Here is a 23,763-nt window from a genome sequence, read left to right on the forward strand (position 1 = left end):
GCATCACAATTAATGTAATTTTTAATTACTAATTTATCCAAGACTGTAATAACCCCCCCCCCCCCCCCCCCCCCCCTTAAAAAAATCTGCTTAACATTTAGCATAATTAAATGATTTTTTGATAGGAAAGGTGTTCAGCTGACCACAGGTGCTTCAGTTATTACTCTGCAGTTTGTGGTTTGTTTCTGCTGATCAGGATCAGATGGTATTTAACTCTAGATCTGAAACACTATGAGCTGAGGAGAGGAGTTTAGTCCAGCAGACATGCTTTTATGTGCTATTACATCTTTACAAGCAGCCACAGAACAGCCTTAACTTGCCTGCATACAAACCTCACTTATTTATTTATTTCACAAGACTTTCAGCTCTCACATTATATAACGTGTTTGTTACTATTATATTTGCTTTCTTACCTCAGTTTAGCCAACAGTAGTTGACTTGCATCTTACTGTTATTGCTTATAATCATAATTATTCACTGTATATAAAATAATAACAATACAAATTATAAACAAATAAGAACCAGAAAAAGTATAGCTCACATTGTTTTAACAAATCAAGATATTAACAAAATACCAGGACTGAAGATTATATCTAGTATTTTAATCGCCAGACTTTTTATTGTTTAAGTCTTAAATTCAATAAACACACAATATCATATATTTTTATGTATGCGAAATTTTGCTAATAAAATAAAATGGTTAACAATAAATTCCAGATCTTTATAGCTTTTGTTTTCATAATACAAGACAATATCCTTTAAAGTAAAGCAATAATTATTATTCATTAAACTAAATATAAACTCTGCCAAATCCATCCAAAACCTGTTTACGACTTTACAGTCAGAAAATAAGACTATAAAAGCAGCATACATCATCATATCAGCGAAACTTGATATTGAATAATTAATTTAGTGTTTGCTGTAAATCTCGGCTGCGCGCTCGCGGAATCAAGGCGTCGGGGGAGGGGCTCGATGACGCGCTCTGTGCGTCTGACGTCAGCACGCAAAGCCCCCAAACCCAGACCGAAGCTGTAAACAATAAAACCCAACCCCGTCCATCATCCATGCGCTAAATATGCGTTTGTCCGCGATGACGGCCGTGTTCGCGGTGCTGCTGTGCCTCCTGTGCTCCCTCAGGTCCGCTCGAGGTGAGTGTGAGAGTGTGTTTTGGACCGGTTCGGCTCTGATTCGGTGATGCTGCGCGATAGCATCTCGGCTAATGCTAGCGCTAACGCGACCGTTATTCCCACAAATCCGCCGGTTCCCGTCGATGTTCGCTGCGGATTCGGTCCGGAACGCTTCTCTGAGCTGAAATCTGTCAAAAGAGCCCGGGATGCGAGGGTCCTGGACTGAGACAGCAGCTAACACACATCCAGCTTCAGATGATGATGAAGGAGACTCCCATGATGCTCCATCATTCCCATAAACACCACAACACAGCTGCTGATGATTAATATACAGTATATATCTGAATAATCGCTCGCTGATGACCGATGGACAGCTGCTGATTATTAATATACATTATATATCTGAATAATCGCTCGGTAATGACCGATGGACAGCTGCTGATGATTAATATACAGTATATATCTGAATAATCGCTCGGTAATGACCGATGGACAGCTGCTGATGATTAATATACAGTATGTATCTGAATAATCGCTCGGTAATGACCGATGGACAGCTGCTGAAGATTAATATACAGTATATATCTGAATAATCGCTCGGTAATGACCGATGGACAGCTGCTTATGATTTATATACAGTATATATCTGAATAATCGCTCGGTAATGACCGATGGACGGCTGCTGAACATTAATATACAGTATGTATCTGAATAATCGCTCGGTAATGACCGATGGACAGCTGCTTATGATTTATATACAGTATATATCTGAATAATCGCTCGGTAATGACCGATGGACGGCTGCTGATGATTAATATACAGTATATATCTGAATAATCGCTCGGTAATGACCGATGGACGGCTGCTGATGATTAATATACAGTATGTATCTGAATAATCGCTCGGTAATGACCGATGGACAGCTGCTGAAGATTAATATACAGTATATATCTGAATAATCGCTCGGTAATGACCGATGGACAGCTGCTTATGATTTATATACAGTATATATCTGAATAATCGCTCGGTAATGACCGATGGACAGCTGCTGATGATTAATATACAGTATATATCTGAATAATCGCTCGGTAATGACCGATGGACAGCTGCTGATGATTAATATACAGTATATATCTGAATAATCGCTCGGTAATGACCGATGGACAGCTGCTTATGATTTATATACAGTATATATCTGAATAATCGCTCGGTAATGACCGATGGACAGCTGCTGAAGATTAATATACAGTATATATCTGAATAATCGCTCGGTAATGACCGATGGACAGCTGCTGATGATTAATATACAGTATATATCTGAATAATCGCTCGGTAATGACCGATGGACAGCTGCTGATGATTAATATACAGTATATATCTGAATAATCGCTCGCTGATGACCGATGGACAGCTGCTGATTATTAATATACATTATATATCTGAATAATCGCTCGGTAATGACCGATGGACAGCTGCTGAACATTAATATACAGTATATATCTGAATAATCGCTTGCTGATGACCGATGGACAGCTGCTGATGATTAATATACAGTATGCTGATGATTAATATACAGTATGTATCTGAATAATCGCTCGGTAATGACCGATGGACAGCTGCTGAAGATTAATATACAGTATATATCTGAATAATCGCTCGGTAATGACCGATGGACAGCTGCTGATGATTAATATACAGTATATATCTGAATAATCGCTTGCTGATGACCGATGGACAGCTGCTGATGATTAATATACAGTATGCTGATGATTAATATACAGTATGTATCTGAATAATCGCTTGCTGATGACCGATGGACAGCTGCTGATGATTAATATACAGTATATATCTGAATAATCGCTTGCTGATGACCGATGGACAGCTGCTGATGATTAATATACAGTATGCTGATGATTAATATACAGTATGTATCTGAATAATCGCTTGCTGATGACCGATGGACAGCTGCTGATGATTAATATACAGTATATATCTGAATAATCGCTTGCTGATGACCGATGGACAGCTGCTGATGATTAATATACAGTATGCTGATGATTAATATACAGTATGTATCTGAATAATCGCTCGGTAATGACCGATGGACAGCTGCTGAACATTAATATACAGTATATATCTGAATAATCGCTCGGTAATGACCGATGGACGGCTGCTGAACATTAATATACAGTATGTATCTGAATAATCGCTCGGTAATGACCGATGGACGGCTGCTGAACATTAATATACAGTATGTATCTGAATAATCGCTCGGTAATGACCGATGGACAGCTGCTGATGATTAATATACAGTATATATCTGAATAATCGCTCGGTAATGACCGATGGACAGCTGCTGATGATTACTATACAGTATTTATCTGAATAATCGCTCGGTAATGACCGATGGACAGCTGCTGATGATTAATATACAGTATGTATCTGAATAATCGCTCGGTAATGACCGATGGACAGCTGCTGATGATTAATATACAGTATATATCTGAATAATCGCTCGGTAATGACCGATGGACGGCTGCTGATGATTACTATACAGTATTTATCTGAATAATCGCTCGGTAATGACCGATGGACAGCTGCTGATGATTAATATACAGTATGTATCTGAATAATCGCTCGGTAATGACCGATGGACAGCTGCTGATGATTAATATACAGTATATATCTGAATAATCGCTCGGTAATGACCGATGGACAGCTGCTGATGATTAATATACAGTATATATCTGAAAAATCGCTCGGTAATGACCGATGGACAGCTGCTGAAGATTAATATACAGTATATATCTGAATAATCGCTCGGTAATGACCGATGGACAGCTGCTGATGATTAATATACAGTATATATCTGAATAATCGCTCGGTAATGACCGATGGACAGCTGCTGATGATTAATATACAGTATATATCTGAATAATCGCTCGGTAATGACCGATGGACAGCTGCTGATGATTAATATACAGTATGTATCTGAATAATCGCTTGCTGATGACCGATGGACAGCTGCTGATGATTAATATACAGTATATATCTGAATAATCGCTTGCTGATGACCGATGGACAGCTGCTGATGATTAATATACAGTATGCTGATGATTAATATACAGTATGTATCTGAATAATCGCTTGCTGATGACCGATGGACAGCTGCTGATGATTAATATACAGTATATATCTGAATAATCGCTTGCTGATGACCGATGGACAGCTGCTGATGATTAATATACAGTATGCTGATGATTAATATACAGTATGTATCTGAATAATCGCTCGGTAATGACCGATGGACAGCTGCTGAACATTAATATACAGTATATATCTGAATAATCGCTCGGTAATGACCGATGGACGGCTGCTGAACATTAATATACAGTATGTATCTGAATAATCGCTCGGTAATGACCGATGGACGGCTGCTGAACATTAATATACAGTATGTATCTGAATAATCGCTCGGTAATGACCGATGGACAGCTGCTGATGATTAATATACAGTATATATCTGAATAATCGCTCGGTAATGACCGATGGACAGCTGCTGATGATTACTATACAGTATGTATCTGAATAATCGCTCGGTAATGACCGATGGACGGCTGCTGATGATTAATATACAGTATGTATCTGAATAATCGCTCGGTAATGACCGATGGACGGCTGCTGATGATTAATATACAGTATATATCTGAATAATCGCTCGGTAATGACCGATGGACGGCTGCTGATGATTAATATACAGTATATATCTGAATAATCGCTCGGTAATGACCGATGGACGGCTGCTGATGATTAATATACAGTATATATCTGAATAATCGCTCGGTAATGACCGATGGACAGCTGCTGATGATTAATATACAGTATATATCTGAATAATCGCTCGGTAATGACCGATGGACGGCTGCTGATGATTAATATACAGTATGTATCTGAATAATCGCTCGGTAATGACCGATGGACGGCTGCTGATGATTACTATACAGTATTTATCTGAATAATCGCTCGGTAATGACCGATGGACAGCTGCTGATGATTAATATACAGTATGTATCTGAATAATCGCTCGGTAATGACCGATGGACAGCTGCTGATGATTAATATACAGTATATATCTGAATAATCGCTCGGTAATGACCGATGGACAGCTGCTGATTATTAATATACAGTATATATCTGAATAATCGCTCGGTAATGACCGATGGACAGCTGCTGAAGATTAATATACAGTATATATCTGAATAATCGCTCAGCAATGTGTTTTACAGCATCTCCGTAGGTTTAATGCACAGCATCTCTGGAGCTGCTCCAGATGGATTGGGCCTCATCCAGATATTAATAATCATATATCCGTATCAGAGATTTGCTCTCGTCTTGAACAGTCATACACCCAAATACTGATCAGCAGCATTCTGGTGTCCGAGTCAAAACCAGCATCTGCAAATTTCTACAAATAAATGCAGAAATGATTTCGGTAAAAATATTATTTTAGCAATTATATGTTCATCTCATTTCAGTTTATATTGATATTGTAATATTTAATAGTTATTGGGCACGCCTGTGTTTTTTCTTGTTTGATTCATGTACTATTATAGTTTTCCTTAGTTTGTTATTTTTATTTGTAAGTTTTAGTACATTTTTTGTATCTTGTCTTTTTTTTTTTGAAGTGTTTATTTAGAAGTTTTAGTCAATTTTGGTGTTTTTTTTTTTTTTTTTTGTTTTTTGTCTAGATCTTTTATTTTATTTATTTTTTCAGTTTTAGTCTTAGCTATTTTATTACTTCTACTTAAACAATGAAAATTAGATCATTTGGCAACTAGGTTTTTCCCCCCAGTTTATTTCCTTTTATTTTATAAGTAACAAAATGGCTTTTATTGTTTTAAAATAAAATGTTTTTTTACGATTATAACCCTGGGCTGCACTGCTAGATATCAGTATCAGCCGTAGCTTTTAAACATATTATACATGTGTTATTACAAGAATGAATATAACACCGCTTTGCTTTTTAAGTTCAGCTGAAATGTGGAACTGACAGCTCACGCTTTAGACCGACAGAATGAATCGTAAGAATTCCCTTCATGTACCAGATTAAATAAATAACGTGTTCCTTTCATAATCCCCAGTGCTGTATTAGTTATTATCCTGTGATCAGCTCCATGACGTTGCATGCGCACATTTGCCCTGATGTGCTAATATTCCATGTAACGTCACTGTAGGTGCAATTATCTGACGTGTGAACTGAGCTTGTTTATTTTCTCATGAGTCACGTGATCACCGCGGGCCATCGCAGCCGTGCTCACTGTCACATGTGATCTGGCAGGTTACTACGGCAACCCCCTGAACAAGTACATCCGGCACTACGAGGGTCTGTCGTACGACACGGATCTGCTGCACAGTCAGCATCAGAGAGCCAAGAGAGCGCTCTCACTGCAGGAGCGCGAGCTGAAGCTGGAGTTCCACGCACATGGCAGGTGAGGACCCTTCCAGCTCATCTACAGGGTTCAGAAGTTATCTGATTGGATTTTGACCATTGGATTAGATCAAATCTTGAAAATGGGTTGTTCAAAAGGAAAAAAAAGGATTCTGAATTCGGATTAGATCACAAAATCCATTGGTTTTGATCTGGATCAAATTCTCAGTTTATGTGTTGAAAACATTTTAGTAAGATTGGGATACTTTTGATCCAAAAAAACTGGATTATTCTGATCCCAGGAGAAGGGTGGATTTGAAATGTAAAAATGTAATAAAACTGGTTCATTTGTAACCAAACAGCTGTCAATATCAAACAAAAATATTATTTTCAATTTAAAGTGTTTTTTAACACTGATTGTAAACAACATTGGCACAATCATTTGTGTATATATAAAACATTGGCACCCCCCATCTAATTTTTGTTCCATCATCATGTCCCTTTAGGGGCTCCGTAGAGCACTAGTAATCCAGATTTGGAAATCTGAAAAAGTGTGTATCTGGATCAGGGTGATCCAATCCAATTTTGCTTTGAAAAACCAGCACAAAAATAAGTTGGGTTACCTGATCCTGAATAGCAAAAGACAGGATTTCCAAATCCAGATCATTCTGATCCAGATTTAACCTTTTGAACAACTGGCCCCTGATGATTTTAACGGTGGATTAATGCAGTACTTCTGTCCTCAACACCTTGAATCCATCTTGGCATCAGAGAAACTAGTTATTTGTATGTGAATGGCTCATAGGTATTGTTTCATAAATCCAGTAAGTCCGACACAGCAAAATAATAATAATAAACTATAGCATTTTTAAAATTTGCATCTCAAAAGTGTTTTGCAGCATTCAAAGGCTATATTAAAACATGCATCCAAACAATATATAAATATTAGTGCTGTCAAACGATTATATCCAAAATAATCGTTTTCGTTTGCATGTGTTCTGTGTATTTTTATTATGGATATAAATACACACACAGTATACATTTTGAAATTATTTACATGTATTTGTGGTCTAAATTTATATTCATATAATTTATTATTGTAACGGGGCGTACAAGACGTGAGAATCCATGTTCAAACCTTTATTTATAAACATAGTCAATACATAGGCAAACAGAAATGGCACGGGCAAGACACAAGAGAGAACCTAGGGCAAGCATGGGTCGATGATGGGCGAACAATATCCAATAGGGCAAGGCAGAGAGATAATCCATGTACACAAGCAATAATCCAAACGAGGTGCAAACAGAGTCCGAACGGTAAAGCAAAGGGTTAATCCAGGAAACACAGGCAGATATCAAAAAACAAGGAAAACACGCAAGGCTATGATAACTGAAAGGGCTTTGTAGAGTAGCTATCGCTATGATATACGCTAAACAATACTCGGAGATCACAGAGAGAAAGTCCAAGGCTTATAAAGAGTGTGTGATTGAGTGATTGTGAGAGAGTTCTCAGCTGTGAGCGTGATTAGTGTAATCAGCTGTGTGTGTGTCGTCCGTGCAATGGATGATGGGAAATGCAGTCCAGTGTGCTGTGTGGTGTGAGAGTCAATATGATGGAGAGGCGACCTCTGGTGGCTATCGGTCGGAAGGCCACAGACCGGATTCGTGACAATTATAAATCAATATATTTAATATATAAAAAATGTTTTAAAATCTGAAATTTACACATGCATGTGTGTTTATACATAATAAATATACGCAGTACACACAACTATCTGGTAGAGCTGTGCAGTTAATCGAAATCTAATTGAATCACGATTTGAGACGTTGCGATTTGCTAATTGCAAAGCCTGCGATTTGGACATGATATTACTCTGATCCAGAGCATATGCACGACTGCCAGCCTTGAGTGACCGTCTTACTAAACAACAGAGTGAACGCACCTCCGTTCTCCCTATCAGCACTGCTCTAGCCAACTGCGTAAATGCCCACCATTTAAAAAAGGTCAGATCGAAAGTTAGGAACATAGATATATATATAAATATATATATACTGCATGTTGGCTAATTCAGAAGACCGCACACACCGCCCGTGTCTCTGAATGCTTCTCATACTCGCTCCGCTCTGCCCCACGCTGCGGACGAGCCGTTTACACGCAGCCTGTCTCTTAATGCTCTTTTATACTCGCGGTCTCGCGTCCGGTTCTGCTCCGCAAGTTTCTCACGAGCGCGTCTGGAAATATGGACGAGGCCTGACGCACGTGTGTGACCTGTGTCCACTCACGCCTGGCTCCGCGTTTAAAACGAATGTAAATTAAGTCTAACTGCTTGCTAATTTCACTTGGATGAAATTAAACATTCAGCACATTTTCCACTTGTTCTTAAAATCCCAAATACTTAAAAATGAATAAATCAGCCCGTGTAACATGTAATACTTTAATAATTGACTAAAGAAATAGTTCTTTTATTTATAAAAAATTAACAAATCTTTCCTGTGAAATTCTGTGAAGTACAGGTGTATCTCAATAAATTAGAATGTCGTGGAAAAGTTCATTTATTTCAGTAATTCAACTCAAATTGTGAAACTCATGTATTAAATAAATTCAATGCACACAGACTGAAGTAGTTTAAGTCTTTGGTTCTTTTAATTGTGATCATTTAGGCTCACATTTAACAAAAACCCACCAATTCACTCTCTCAACAAATTAGAATACTTCATAAGACCAATAAAAAAACATTTTTAGTGAATTGTTGGCCTTCTGGAAAGTATGTTCATTTACTGTATACACTCACCTAAAGGATTATTAGGAACACCATACTAATACTGTGTTTGACCCCCTTTCGCCTTCAGAACTGCCTTAATTCTATGTGGCATTGATTCAACAAGGTGCTGAAAGCATTCTTTAGAAATATTGGCCCATATTGATAGGATAGCATCTTGCAGTTGATGGAGATTTGTGGGATGCACATCCAGGGCACGAAGCTCCCGTTCCACCACATCCCAAAGATGCTCTATTGGGTTGAGATCTGGTGACTGTGGGGGCCATTTTAGTACAGTGAACTCATTGTCATGTTCAAGAAACCAATTTGAAATGATTCGAGCTTTGTGACATGGTGCATTATCCTGCTGGAAGTAGCCATCAGAGGATGGGTGCATGGTGGTCATAAAGGGATGGACATGGTCAGAAACAATGCTCAGGTAGGCCGTGGCATTTAAACGATGCCCAATTGGCACTAAGGGGCCTAAAGTGTGCCAAGAAAACATCCCCCACACCATTACACCACCACCACCAGCCTGCACAGTGGTAACAAGGCATGATGGATCCATGTTCTCATTCTGTTTACGCCCAATTCTGACTCTACCATCTGAATGTCTCAACAGAAATCGAGACTCATCAGACCAGGCAACATTTTTCCAGTCTTCAACCGTCCAATTTTGGTGAGCTCGTGCAAATTGTAGCCTCTTTTTCCTATTTGTAGTGGAGATGAGTGGTACCCGGTGGGGTCTTCTGCTGTTGTAGCCCATCCGCCTCAAGGTTGTGTGTGTTGTGGCTTCACAAATGCTTTGCTGCATACCTCGGTTGTAACGAGTGGTTATTTCAGTCAAAGTTGCTCTTCTATCAGCTTGAATCAGTCGGCCCATTCTCCTCTGACCTCTAGCATCAACAAGGCATTTTCGCCCACAGGACTGCCGCATACTGGATGTTTTTCCCTTTTCACACCATTCTTTGTAAACCCTAGAAATGGTTGTGCGTGAAAATCCCAGTAACTGAGCAGATTGTGAAATACTCAGACCGGCCCGTCTGGCACCAACAACCATGCCACGCTCAAAATTGCTTAAATCACCTTTCTTTCCCATTCTGACATTCAGTTTGGAGTTCAGGAGATTGTCTTGACCAGGACCACACCCCTAAATGCATTGAAGCAACTGCCATGTGATTGGTTGATTAGATAATTGCATTAATAAGAAATTGAACAGGTGTTCCTAATAATCCTTTAGGTGAGTATATGTACTCAATACTTGGTAGGGCCTCCTTTTGTTTTAATTACTGCATCAGTGCGGAGTGGCATGGAGGTGATCAGTCTGTGGCACTGCTCAGGTGTAATGGAAGCCCAGGTTGCTTTGATAGCGGCCTTCAGGTCATCTGCATTATTGGGTCTGGTGTCTCTCATCTTCCTCTTGACAATACCTCATAGATTCTCTATGAGGATCAGGTCAGGCAATGAATCTAAAATATATGAAAGTTTAACTTTGTGAAATAACTTACAAAAAAAAAGGAACTTTTTCACAACATTCTAATATATTGAGATGCACCTGTCCTGTACATAATAAATAATATTTTGGCATTCAAATACATCGTGAATACGGAAACATTTGATTTTGTGTCGAATGAGAGCCAACGTTGGTTTCAGTTTCGTTTTAGCCTAAATGAATTCGTTCTGGCTTGTCGTTTATAGCTAGCTTCTTATATTTTTAATTCTTGTTCTTTTCTAAATACTGTTAATTGAAAGAATTTGTTGTGGAGTGAGGGGAACTAAAATAGCCTAGCTATGTTTACAGTGTTTATTATAATGTTTGTAAACATTTCGCATCGGCATTAGGCCTATTTCTGAATGAAATAATAAAATGTGACTTATACTGACTTTTCTCTCTCTCTCTCTCTCTCTCTCTGTCTCTCTTTCTCTCTGTCTCTCTCTCTCTCTTTCCGTCTCTCTGTCTCTCTCTCTCTCTCTGTCTCTCTCTCTCTCTCTCTGTCTCTCTCCGTCTCTCTGTCTCTCTCTCTCTCTCTCTCTCTCTCTCCGTCTCTCTGTCTCTCTCTCTCTCTCGCTCTCTCTCTCTCTGTCTCTCTCTCTCTCTCTCCCTCTCTCTCTCTGTCTCTCTCTCTCTCTCTCTCTCTCTCTCTCGTCTCTCTCTCTCTCTCTCTCTCTCTCTCTCTCTCTCTCTCTTTACGAGAAGTGTCATGTCCTTGTTCCTCTCTGCTGTGTGCACCGTGACACTCTGGTAGTGTATATAACATTAAACCACCAAAGTGTCCAGAGAGAGAGACCTGTTACCCCCCACTGCTGTCATTTAGCTGGTCATATGTAATATAAAATAAAAACAATTACAAAATAATCACATAGAAGCTTTAAGAGAAGACTTCTAAACACTAAATCTGGTCACGTCGGGTGTCAGTCATAATTATCTCTGATTGTTACTGTACATGATGAGAGCTTTTTCTGGAATTGATCCAGACAGCGGTGAGAGATCTGATGACCGTACACTAACTCTACTGTTCTCTCAGAAACGCACGGTTTAGAGCTGAATAAGGTCTGATGTAGCTTTGAGCGGGTGCTGCCCCATTGACAGCTTTCATATCTGAGCAGAAATCAGTAGATTTGTCCGTCTTGAGTGGTCTGTGGAGCCATCGGTGTTTGAGTGTTGTGCTGTAATATCAGTGCTGAGACCTGTGCGTTCATCTCTGCTTGTCTCCATCTCTCAGACATTTCAACCTGCGGATGAAGCGAGACAGCAGGCTGTTTTCAGACGACTTTAAGCTGGAGATGTCTGGACAGCAGCTGGACTACGACACCTCACACATCTACACCGGAGAAATATACGGTGAGATACTGCACTCTTCAGCAATCCTTCATCAGTTTACACTACTGATTAATACAGGAATACTTTCATTTAGGGCTGGGGGATTTCTCAGATTTGATCAATTCATTTGAATTTAATGTTTTGGCACGATTTTATTTTTTAGAAATAGAGGAATCACGATTTTGAATAGAAGTATTACAAACGTTAGAATCAGGCACTTTGACAATATGACAATGATAACAGTAAAGAGAAAAGATTGATCCGACCATGCGGTTTTGTGTTGATAAAGATGTGCAGTGGAAGAGGAAAAACATGCGAGAAGATGGGAGTGAACGTCTTTAACTTGAGCGCTGCATTTATAGAAATCTGTTTCATGCATGAGACGCGAGCGCAACAGTCAAACACGTCCAGGTTTACACAACAAACTATGGAAAAGCAAGCGAATATAAACCTGTAGAGATGCAACCATTATGCAAACATGAAATATCAGCCATACAGTAATAACTACAATAATTCAAATTAATAATAGGCTACTTCAGTCATTATGAATATGAATTACCTTGACTTGAGATTTTTTTAAAGCATTTTCCTCATTATTTCTGCACATAATAAGACAAGTTTGTACCAGATGTAGTTGTAGTTCATGCATCTTTTCTGCAAAGATATTTACATCATTTACATCATGTGTGCTGCACTTAGAATAGAATTTACTTTAACTAGAGGATTAATAAAGAATACTTGAATCATGTTGGAGTTACATTTTCAAGTTTCAATTTTCAGTCAAATGTTCTGAGAAAAAAAAATCGAGATTTGATTTTTTTTGCTTTATCACCCAGCCTTACTTTCATTCATCAAAGATGCATTAAACTGATCAAACGTGCCAGTAAAGACATTTATAATGTTACAAAATATTTCTATTTCAAATAAATGCTGTTCTTCTGAACTTTCTATTCATCTGTGAATCCTGAAAAATAAAAATGTATCACAGTTTCCAGAAAAATATTGTGCAGCACAACTGTGTTCAACATTGATAATAATCAGAAATGTTTGTTGATCAGTAAATCAGTATATTATTATGATTTCTGAAGATCATGTGACACTGAAGACTGGAGTAATGATGCTGAAAATACAGCTTTGATCTCAGCTCTTTTAAATTGTAATAATATTTCAGAGTTTATACAGTGTTTCTGATGAAAGAAGCGCAGCCTTGGCGAGCAGAAGAGACTCTGTCAGAATCAGAAGCAGGTCTGGTGTGTTATTGGCCGGTTCTGAGATCCGGCTCTTCTCGGTGTGTTAGTGTGGTCTGATCCGGATCCGTCTGTCCTCAGGTGAACAGGGCTCTCTGACGCACGGCTCGGTGGTGGACGGGAAGTTCGAGGGCTTCATTCAGACCCATCGAGGGATGTTTTACGTGGAGCCGGTGGAGAGATACCTGGAGGATAAGAACGTCCCGTTCCACTCCGTCATCTACCACGAGGACGACATCCGTGAGTGACCCTTCACCAAACTACACTCTCAACACAGGAGTTTGTGCTCGCTTCATAGAAGACCGTGTTAGCACGCATTCATTTTAACAGCTCTGGTGCTCAGTTTGCATCTTGTGAGGTTTTCTCACGTTCTAGCTCTGACTCATCAGCGTCTCATTATTATTCATGAGACTGCGTGTGTTCATCCAATGAGAGAACACGTGTCTGAATTATTCCCCGTGACAGACTCTGACACCGAGGTCCTGTACAGTAAGAGAGTGAAGAGTGTGTCGTGATTGTGTTGTGTGTTTAACCGGCCTTCAGCGCTTCAGGACCAAACAGCTGAAACAATGTCGATGTCTTGAGTCGTGGTTTTAACCGAGCTTCATTCTGAGCTACGAGTGTTCCTCAAACTCGTGACGCTAACTCAGGTCCAGTTCAAGTGCGTCTGATTGATCTCAGCAGATTTGTTGGTTCAGATATTTTGTTGTAGATTGTCTCTGTTCATAATCATAAACATGGGGAAGTCGTGGACTAATGGATAGAGAGTCGGACTCGTAATCCAAAGGTTGTGGGTTCGAGTCTCGGGCCGGCAGGGATTGTAGGTGGGGGGAGTGAATGTCCAGCGCTCTCTCCACCCTCAATACCACGACTGAGGTGCCCTTGAGCAAGGCACCGAACCCCCAACTGCTCCCCGGACGCTGCAGCATAAATGGCTGCCCATTTATGTGAACACACACACACACACACACACAGCAGTGAACACACACACACACACACACACACACACCAGCAGTGAACACACACACACACACACAGCAGTGAACACACACACACACACACACACACACACACACAGCAGTGAACACACACACACACACACACACACACACACACAGCAGTGAACACACACACACACACACACACACACAGCAGTGAACACACACACACCGGGTGTGTGTTCACGGTGTGTGCAGGCCTGATAGCACTCCGGCGCCACGCCGGATTTCCGGCGTACAGACGTGTCTGCGAAAAAAAAAAAAATGTTTGCGTGATCTGGCAATTCCCAAGATCTGAGAGGCGCTTTCACTAAACCACACCAGTAAGCCTACTTCAGCCAATCGGTAATAAGGTAGGGGCTGGTCTTGGGTTTTGGCCAATCAGATTGATTCAGCAGTCACTCCACGTGCGATTTTGTTTTGTGTTTCCCCATACACTACGACAGTGTTTCCCACACTGGCAGCGTGAAACGTAGCCAAAGTCGTGGAGTGCAACTTTATGAAGCCAGGGGAAGACACCAAACTTGTCGATAAAGGCATAAAGAATAAATGGCGCTGGTCTTGGATAGAGGAGGTGGATAGAGACGAAAAGCCCTTTGGAAGCTGGTGTCAAAAACTCCGGCAACCAGGAGCATGTTTCTGCACTTTGTGTGCAATGAAAATATTATATGGAACTAGCGGGAAAAAAGTGCTGCCACGGCACGAGTTAGACCCTAGTCATCAAGCAGCTGTCCGAGCAATTCAACACACCTCACGTTTGCCGGGGGCAACAGCCACAGCAGATATCCGACCCTCAATGACCGATCGCGTGGCTGATTTAAAAATTCGCTTGTGCTCCTTCATTGCCGAGTTTGATCTGTCGTTTACAATCGCTCATCCACTCGTCACTTTGTGTCAGAAATTAGCGGAGGATAAACTCGCCCTTACGCATCTGTCTGTCTCGAGACAGCATGCGGGCTATCTTATTACACACGGCATCTCGCCAGAATTTAAAAGAAATCTGTCCGACAAGCTTAAGAATAACATGTTTTCACTTAACATTGATGAGGCCACGGACAAAAGCATGGATACGATTCTAAATGTACTGGTCTGATTTTATGACGAGGATGCAGGCAGTGTGAAAACACAGCACCTTGCCAGCAAAAAGGTTAATGTTGCAAATGAAAAGGGGAGGTTCTGCTAACCCAAAAACCTGTTCAAAAAGGAAAGGAAGGGGAAAATGTTTTTTGTAGTAAACTGTATTTGCTTATTTTTATTTATTTTCTCACTGTTTTTCAGCTCTTGAAGCACTTTAAATTATTGCCAATTATTGTTCTCTTAATAGCAAATGGTTTTGAATAATCAAATTGAGTGTTGTATTACATACGGTTTTGTTGCACTGTAACTGTTTCAAAAAAATATTTAAAATAAATGCTGCATATTTAGCAGAAAAATTAATATCTCCTTGTTCATGCCCTTAAGTCAATGGTTAGGCTACTAATCAGTAAGTAGTTTACTTTGGAGTATTATAATTGCCACCCACTGACCTTTCTTGGTATGGCTGTAGTATCTGTAGTCTCAGTATGCTATACAAGCAATAAGTATGCAGGTAAAAGTGACTAGTTAAAAGCAGGGACGGATTAATGAACAGGCCTACCAGGCCCAGGGTCCCAGGAGCTCTGGTGCTCTACACAAAGATGCTACTGTAATATAGGCTTGTATTGGGTTTGTTCATCTCATGTCTGAATGATGTCCATTTATATCCACAAAAGTCACCAGAATCTATCATTTAAGGGACTATTTATCAAAATGTTCTCCCAGGGGAGCACACCCCTGGATCCCGCTTGCCAATTATGTTGATCAGGGCATATATCTTGGCTTAGGGGCCCGCTTACCTCCCAGGGAAAAAAGTTCAGGCTCAGGATTTTTTTCTACTATCACCCCTGTGTGTGTGTGTTCACGGTGTGTGTGTGTGTGTGTGTGTGTGTGTATGTGTGTTCACTGCTGTGTGTGTGTGTGTTCACTGCTGGTGTGTGTGTGTGTGTGTGTGTGTGTGTGTGTGTGTGTGTTCACTGCTGTGTGTGTGTGTGTGTGTGTGTGTGTGTTCACTGCTGTGTGTGTGTGTGTTCACTGCTGTGTGTGTGTGTTCACTGCTGTGTGTGTGTGTTCACTGCTGTGTGTGTGTGTGTGTGTGTGTGTGTGTGTGTGTGTGTTCACTGCTGTGTGTGTGTGTTCACTGCTGTGTGTGTGTGTGTGTGTTCACTGCTGTGTGTGTGTGTGTGTGTGTGTGTGTTCACTGCTGTGTGTGTGTGTGTGTGTGTGTTCACTGCTGTGTGTGTGTGTTCACTGCTGTGTGTGTGTGTGTGTGTTCACTGCTGTGTGTGTGTGTGTGTGTGTGCACGATGGATGGGTTAAATGCAGAGCACAAATTCCGAGTATGGCTCACCATACTTGGCCACGTCACTTCACTAAACTGATTTGTGGGTAAGACTTTACAGTAAGTTTGCACTTGTCAATATTAGTTAACAGGAACTAGCTATGAAAAATCCTTCTAAAGTATTGATTAACAATTCATGATAATTTCAACATTTACTAAGACCTAATTGAAATCAAAAGTTGTATCTGGTAATATTATAAACCTCAGACATGAACAAACAATGAGCAGCTGTATTTTTACTAACTAATTTGAACAGATTCATGAGTACTGTAATAAAAGAATTGCACATTGACAGTGTTAGTTCATATTAGGGCTGCCACTAATGACTATTTTTATTTCGTTTTAATGCTAGGCAACGCCGTTCAAATCCGCGCTGACGAAGCTTCACGAGCGCTCCGGCTCTCTTCCCCCGTCTGCGCCTCCTGTAGCGTTTGACCAGAGCTACGGCTCCGCTACTACAAAGTCCAGCAAAACGTCCGAAAAATCAAAAACTGGTAGAAGATTTTGTGGTGTGTTCTGCCGAATGTTCAGCAGGTCATCCCTGGTAAAACTGATCGTATTTGAGCTGCCATCAGAGGCGCCATGTTTACCAAATTGAAAAACTATGTAGAAATGACTCGCATGTGTTTAGATCTGCGCGTGCATGTGGGTTCTGCTCGCGGTTTGCTTATTTTGTGTGCGCACCACAGTACGGTAATTCGCTTGCGCTGTTTTGTCCCACTTTTAACGCCATAAAAAAAAGCTCAGAATCGTTGAAGAGAGAATCGCGATGCATCGGAGAATCGATTTTTTTTCCTCCCACCCCTACTCTCAGAGCAGTTCTAGAGATGTTGTTGATGTATTGAACACATGAAGGCCACACATGAACACATGTTTCCTCTCTGTCACGTGATCAGACTATCCTCACAAATACGGGCCGGAGGGCGGCTGCGCGGATTCGTCTGTGTTCGAGCGGATGAAGAGATACCAGGCGTCAGCGCTGGAGGAACCGGTCAGTGTTTATTCAGAGCAAGCGCAGCGGTGCGAGAGTCAGGTGATGAGGCGTCTGTATTCCCTTCAGGAGCAGAGTCTGGAGAACAGGTCCACTGATGATCACGTCTTACTGAGGAAGAAGAGGATGACGCAGGTGGAGAAGAACACCTGCCAGCTCTTCATCCAAACCGATCACCTCTTCTTCAAGTACTACAAGACCAGAGAGGCGGTGATCGCTCAGGTGCGTGCTGACCAGCCGAAACGCTGGATCAGTGATGATGATGCTGATGCTGATGATGCTCTGTGTTCCCGAGCAGATCTCCAGTCACGTCAAGGCCATCGATGCCATCTATCAGGGCACGGACTTCATGGGCATCCGCAACATCAGCTTCATGGTCAAGAGGATACGGGTGACTTCAGCTCAAACACCTGCATGTGCAGAGACAGAGATAACCCCAGATATTACACGCTCACTCACATACTCTTAGAGGAAAAGTGAAACTGAAAGTGTTCTGATTCCTTTTTCACTTTAGTTAAAGTTTGTCATTTTGTTGTGTGGGTGTGTTTTTTAGGTAAATATTTCTATATTATTTAGATTTTTTATGAAAGCCCTTGTAAGAAACAAATGTTTGGTTACATCATTCTGACATAAAAAGTCCAAATTAAGTCAAAATCATGGCTTAAAAGTTCAATTTTGTATTTCCTAACTATGACTTGTCATATACACAAGCTGCTTTTTAACACTGTTACATTAAGAATTTGAATTGGATTGGATTTTTCCAGTTTTAACATTTTAGTAATTGTCTATAGTTGTATTAGTTTTTTTTATGTCTATAGTTTTTATAAACTTTTATTTCAGTTTTAGGTTTTGTTATTTTATTACATTATGGAAGCTCATTTCCACCACAGAAGAAAAAATAATGTTTGGTCAAAATTATGACACAAATCATTAAACTTATGACAAAAACTTTGTATCATAATTGTGACAATGTTTTTTTTTTTTTACTTTTTTTTGTCATTACACATTTTCATCTCATAATTATCAAAACATGATTTTTTTCTTATGTGGTGGAAATGTGCTTCCATGGCAATTAAACCTAAATGAAAAAGAGAAATGTTGCATTAGAAACTATGTGAAATAATTGTTTTCAGTATTTTTAAAGTAACAGGAATGATGGTTGAGTTGTTAAAGGCCCAGGTTTAGTTTCTGACAGCGTTGTGTTTCTGGACTCGTCTCAGATAAACACCACCAGCGACGAGCGCGATCGCTCCAACCCCTTCCGCTTCGCTAACATCGGCGTGGAGAAGTTTCTGGAGCTGAACTCGGAGCAGAATCACGACGATTACTGCCTGGCGTACGTCTTCACGGACCGGGACTTCGACGACGGCGTGCTGGGTCTGGCCTGGGTCGGCGCTCCAGCTGGTAACTGCTGCTGCATTATAAAGATGAAGTGTTTCTGCCTCAGGCCTCTGATGCTGTGTGTGTTTCTCAGGGAGCTCTGGAGGAATCTGTGAGAAGAACAAGCTGTATTCTGACGGGAAGAAGAAGTCTCTGAACACCGGGATCATCACGGTGCAGAACTACGCCTCGCACGTGCCTCCCAAAGTCTCACACATCACCTTCGCTCACGAGGTCGGACACAACTTCGGTTCCCCGGTGAGTGAGCAGAGCTGAAAACACTGTCTGTCACTCTGACACGAGGAGATCTGACTCAGAACAAGACACAGGGAACAGAAACAGGAATGACTTCAAACTGAATTACCTTATATTACCTTCATTTAATCAGGGCCTTAAAGTCTTAAGTCTTCAATTTCTAAAGTCATTTAAGGCATTAAATGCTGCATAATTGCATTAAAGAACGTTTTTGTCTTGTTTCTCAGTACAAATATCTAAACATCTTAAATCAAGAGATACAAATTGAACATGTAAGGTCTTGTTTTTTGAGAAATTTAACAAATTGTAGAACAAATATCTGTCAGACTTGTTTCCCTTTGAATTAAGTAGATTTTTCTTACTCTGTTCTTGGTTTACAATTTTTCATAAAACAAAACATATTTTAAGTATCTTCAGACAATCGCACTGGAAAACAAGACAGAAACACTGAGGAAGAGCAGTATTGATGATGATAGTGATGAGGATGATGATGGTGATGATGATGGGGATGATGATGGTGATGATGATAGTGATGCTGATAGTGATGGTGATGATGATGATGGCGATGATGATGATTGGTGGTGATGATGATAGTGATGCTGATAGTGATGGTGATGATGATGGTGATGATGATAGTGATGGTGATGATGATGATTGATGGTGATGATGATGATTGATGGGGATGATTGTGTTGATGATGGTGATAGTGATGGTGATGATGATTGATGGTGATGGTGATGATGATGATTGATGGTGATGATTGTGTTGATGATGGGGATGATTGTGTTGATGATGGTGATAGTGATGGTGATGATGATGATGATGATGATTGATGGGGATGGTGATGATGATGGTGATGATGATGGTGATGGTGATGATGATGATTGATGGTGATGATTGTGTTGATGATGGGGATGATTGTGTTGATGATGATGGTGATGATGATAGTGATGGTGATGATGATGATGATGATGATTGATGGGGATGATGATAGTGATGGTGATGATTGATGGTGATGATTGTGTTGATGATGGTGATGGTGATGATGATAGTGTTGATGATGATGATGATTGATGGGGATGGTGATGATGATGATGATAGTGATGGTGATGATGATGATTGATGGTGATGATTGTGTTGATGATGGTGATGATGATGATGATAGTGTTGATGATGATGATGATTGATGGGGATGGTGATGATGATGATGATGGTGATGATGATGATGATGATTGATGGGGATGGTGATGGTGATGATGATAGTGATGGTGATGATGATGATTGATGGGGATGGTGATGGTGATGATTGATGGTGATGATTGTGTTGATGATGGTGATGGTGATGATGATAGTGTTGATGATGATGATGATTGATGGGGATGATTAGGGCTGGGTATCGTTCAAAAAATTTCTATATCGATACCGATACCTTGAGTTCGATACCAGTTCCTGAACGATACTTTTTTCGATACCAGTTTTATGAAATCAGTTTTAATAAGATTACATTATCTCAGAAAACAATTTTTTTTAGCTTGTTGATATTTATACAGACTCAAAGCCTCATCTCCTGAGCCACTGCACAAAGGAACAAAATATATCCAACACAATAAATAAATAATTTTAATAAAGTTCAAATAGTTTTCAGTTTACACATCTGTTAGGCTACGTTTACATTAGTGTGTGTTCATTTTAAAACACAAAGCTCAGACAGAATCATCATTTCTAGGTTGTTAAAGACTTCAAGAAATGTTAAATCTTCATCCACTTTCATAAGTGTGTGTTTTATTTTCTTTCACCACATGTTTTATTGTTATTAAATTCTGGTGTAGTATGTCTAATTATTTGAATGCATAAAAACAACTTAGTTTATTTGAATTTATTCTTAAAACAGCCTTATGAAATGTTTTATTTTTCCTCAGAAATTCTGTGTTCTGTATAGGGCTGGGCGATATGACGATATTATCGTATATCGACAATGTGTTGTAAGTATCGCAATGTCGATGTCAACAGTCAGGTTAAAGGCGATCATCGAGAAAAAAAAAGATGAATGATAAACCTAGTAAATTGCAAACACAAAAAAATTATAATTTTACATGACCCCATAGTCACCATACAGGTCTTTTTGCATGCAAGAATTAAATAATTTAGTAGGAGGGTTGGGAATCGAAAAGCTATTCCAATTTATGAAATCAGATCAGATGGAAGGTCAGGAACCGAATTACCTGTTATAAAATTAAATTTCGATTCTGCTTCTCGATTTCTGTATGCGCATTTATTGTGATTTCAAAAGATTCAACTACAAGAAGACAAATAGAACTCGCTTCTGCACTCGGGCGCTGTTTTCCGTGCTGCACGCGCGCACGCGCACACACATATATACACATATATATACACACACACACACACACGCCGCCTCTTATATACACGAACACTGGACTCAGCTCTCTTTCGCGCATTCTTACACATTTGAATGGACAAATACACACAGAATGATATCAAAATATCCCATAAATACAATCGGTTATGTCTTAAGTGAACTTAAAGAGTTGAGAGAGAATACAAGGGTGCATTGGATCCGTGCAGTGACAGCAGCCGCAGCCGCCAGTCATTAATGTTAATCAAAGAACAAAAGAAAAGAAAATCCCTCACTGATCTTGACTGAATCACTTTTGTAACCTCGGTTTATATTTTATTTGTCGTTTTTCAGTGCTGACTACCATAATGGCAACGTGCATCTGTGTATGCGATTTTGGAGATGCGTTCCAATCCTATTTATCCTTATTTAGGGTATAGACCTATTCTATTTTGATCTGCAGTTTAATAAAAGTTAAACAGAAAAAAGAATAGCACTGCATGTGTTTCTGAATATTTATTTAAACGATGTATAACGATGAAAAACCACAAACATGACGGTTATAATTAAAATACGCAAATTCCTTCACAACGCACATTTTTACAGATTTTTTTAAACGGTGTATACAGTATAATTAAGCTGAGATATAGCACTTTAAATTCTTAATTCATTTGCAACAAAACTATAAAGTTTTGTTGCAAACAGATGAAGGCATTATAGTTCTAGCCTAGGCCTATCTCAGCATGCACGCGTTCGGAGATTCGGCAGCCCAACACTGAAAATTATATTGTGGGCATTGTATTTTGAATAATAAAACAAAAATTATAAAAATTAAAATACAAAAATGAAATTTAAAAATTACCCCGCTTCTAAATAAAAAGTAGTTATTTTTATTTCGTTAAAAACGGGCCAAAAGAGACCTCTGAACTAGGCTACCGGAAAAGAAAAAAACCCTCAACGTTTTTGCTCAGAATTCGTTTTTAATCCCTGCATGATTTTAGTCATACATGATAAATATAAAAACAGCCTACGTTATAGCTTGACTACAAGTTTTAAAACAACGCAACAATTGTTGTATTCAAGGACATTATACTTACCATCATGAAATGTCTACACAGTGCCAAAAAGAAAGAGAGACATCGGAAAATAGGCATATTTTATTCAAGATATTAAATTAATGAATGAATGGAGGCATTTATTAATGACATCAACATGCATTTATCATGTCCAACTTCACCATGATGAACTTAAAATTGGGTTCTATTATTTTTCCTCAACAGTTCTCCTCAAAAAACTAAATTCTTTTCAAACTTGATAAGAACAGAATGGAAATTATTAGCAACACCAATATAACAGTAAAGCTAATGTTTTCTGTTAGTTTAAACACAAACTATGAAAAAGTAAAAACGAAACTTTAATGTGGCAATAATTAAGACCAAACTGAACTGAACTGTGTTTATGGTGCATGTCGGCAATGTTGTCTCGGCTGGGGCGGGGCGTGGTGGAGGTGGAGCTTGGGTAGACGATATTATCGGATATCGCAATATTTTTTACGGCGATTATCGATAATATATTTTTGACATAGGGCTGGGCGATATGGCTGAAAACTGTATCACGATATCAGTGTTTCATATCGGTCGATATCGATAATTATTGATTTTTTTTTAAAGGTGGTACATCAAGTTCGTGGTATTACCAGTCTTAGCGGGACGACGGTCTTGCATAATTTGCAGACGACATTTGGTCTGACTACGGTCAGACTTATAATATCCAAAAAACTGCCATACTGGCGAGCTGACTTTCTCTTTTATTTACAATTTCCTCGATCGCTGCGGCACTCATTTTCTGCTTATGAAGAGGAATCCAGCAGACCAGCCAATAGGGTCTGGCTGCAGACGTGCACTCTCAGCCGCGCGTGCGCACTAATGGTACGTTCACACCGGACGCGACTTGCGCGAATAAATCGCGCTATTCGCGCGTAGTTGGAC

General features: G+C 39.7%; 1 protein-coding gene across 2 annotated transcripts in view; it reads left to right on the top strand.

The window, feature by feature from the left end:
- The first annotated feature begins 988 nt into the window (after positions 1–988).
- Positions 989–23,763, top strand: part of adam10b (ADAM metallopeptidase domain 10b) — a 38,395-nt gene continuing 15,620 nt past the window's right edge. The window contains exons 1-9 of one of the 2 annotated variants that reach the window (XM_079412453.1): positions 989–1,148; positions 6,466–6,616; positions 12,038–12,156; positions 13,464–13,622; positions 17,693–17,787; positions 17,857–18,009; positions 18,086–18,178; positions 19,008–19,191; positions 19,262–19,425. In XM_079412453.1, the coding sequence (XP_079268579.1) occupies positions 1,076–1,148; positions 6,466–6,616; positions 12,038–12,156; positions 13,464–13,622; positions 17,693–17,787; positions 17,857–18,009; positions 18,086–18,178; positions 19,008–19,191; positions 19,262–19,425 (1,191 nt within the window). In that variant the 5' untranslated portion in view covers positions 989–1,075. Of the gene's footprint in view, positions 1,149–6,465; positions 6,617–12,037; positions 12,157–13,463; positions 13,623–17,692; positions 18,010–18,085; positions 18,179–19,007; positions 19,192–19,261; positions 19,426–23,763 lie in introns of both variants that reach the window. The other variant, XM_079412452.1, reaches the window with a different exon arrangement.

Source organism: Barbus barbus (genome assembly GCF_936440315.1).
Source record: "Barbus barbus genome assembly, chromosome: 48".
NCBI classification, from domain to species: Eukaryota; Metazoa; Chordata; class Actinopteri; order Cypriniformes; family Cyprinidae; genus Barbus; species Barbus barbus.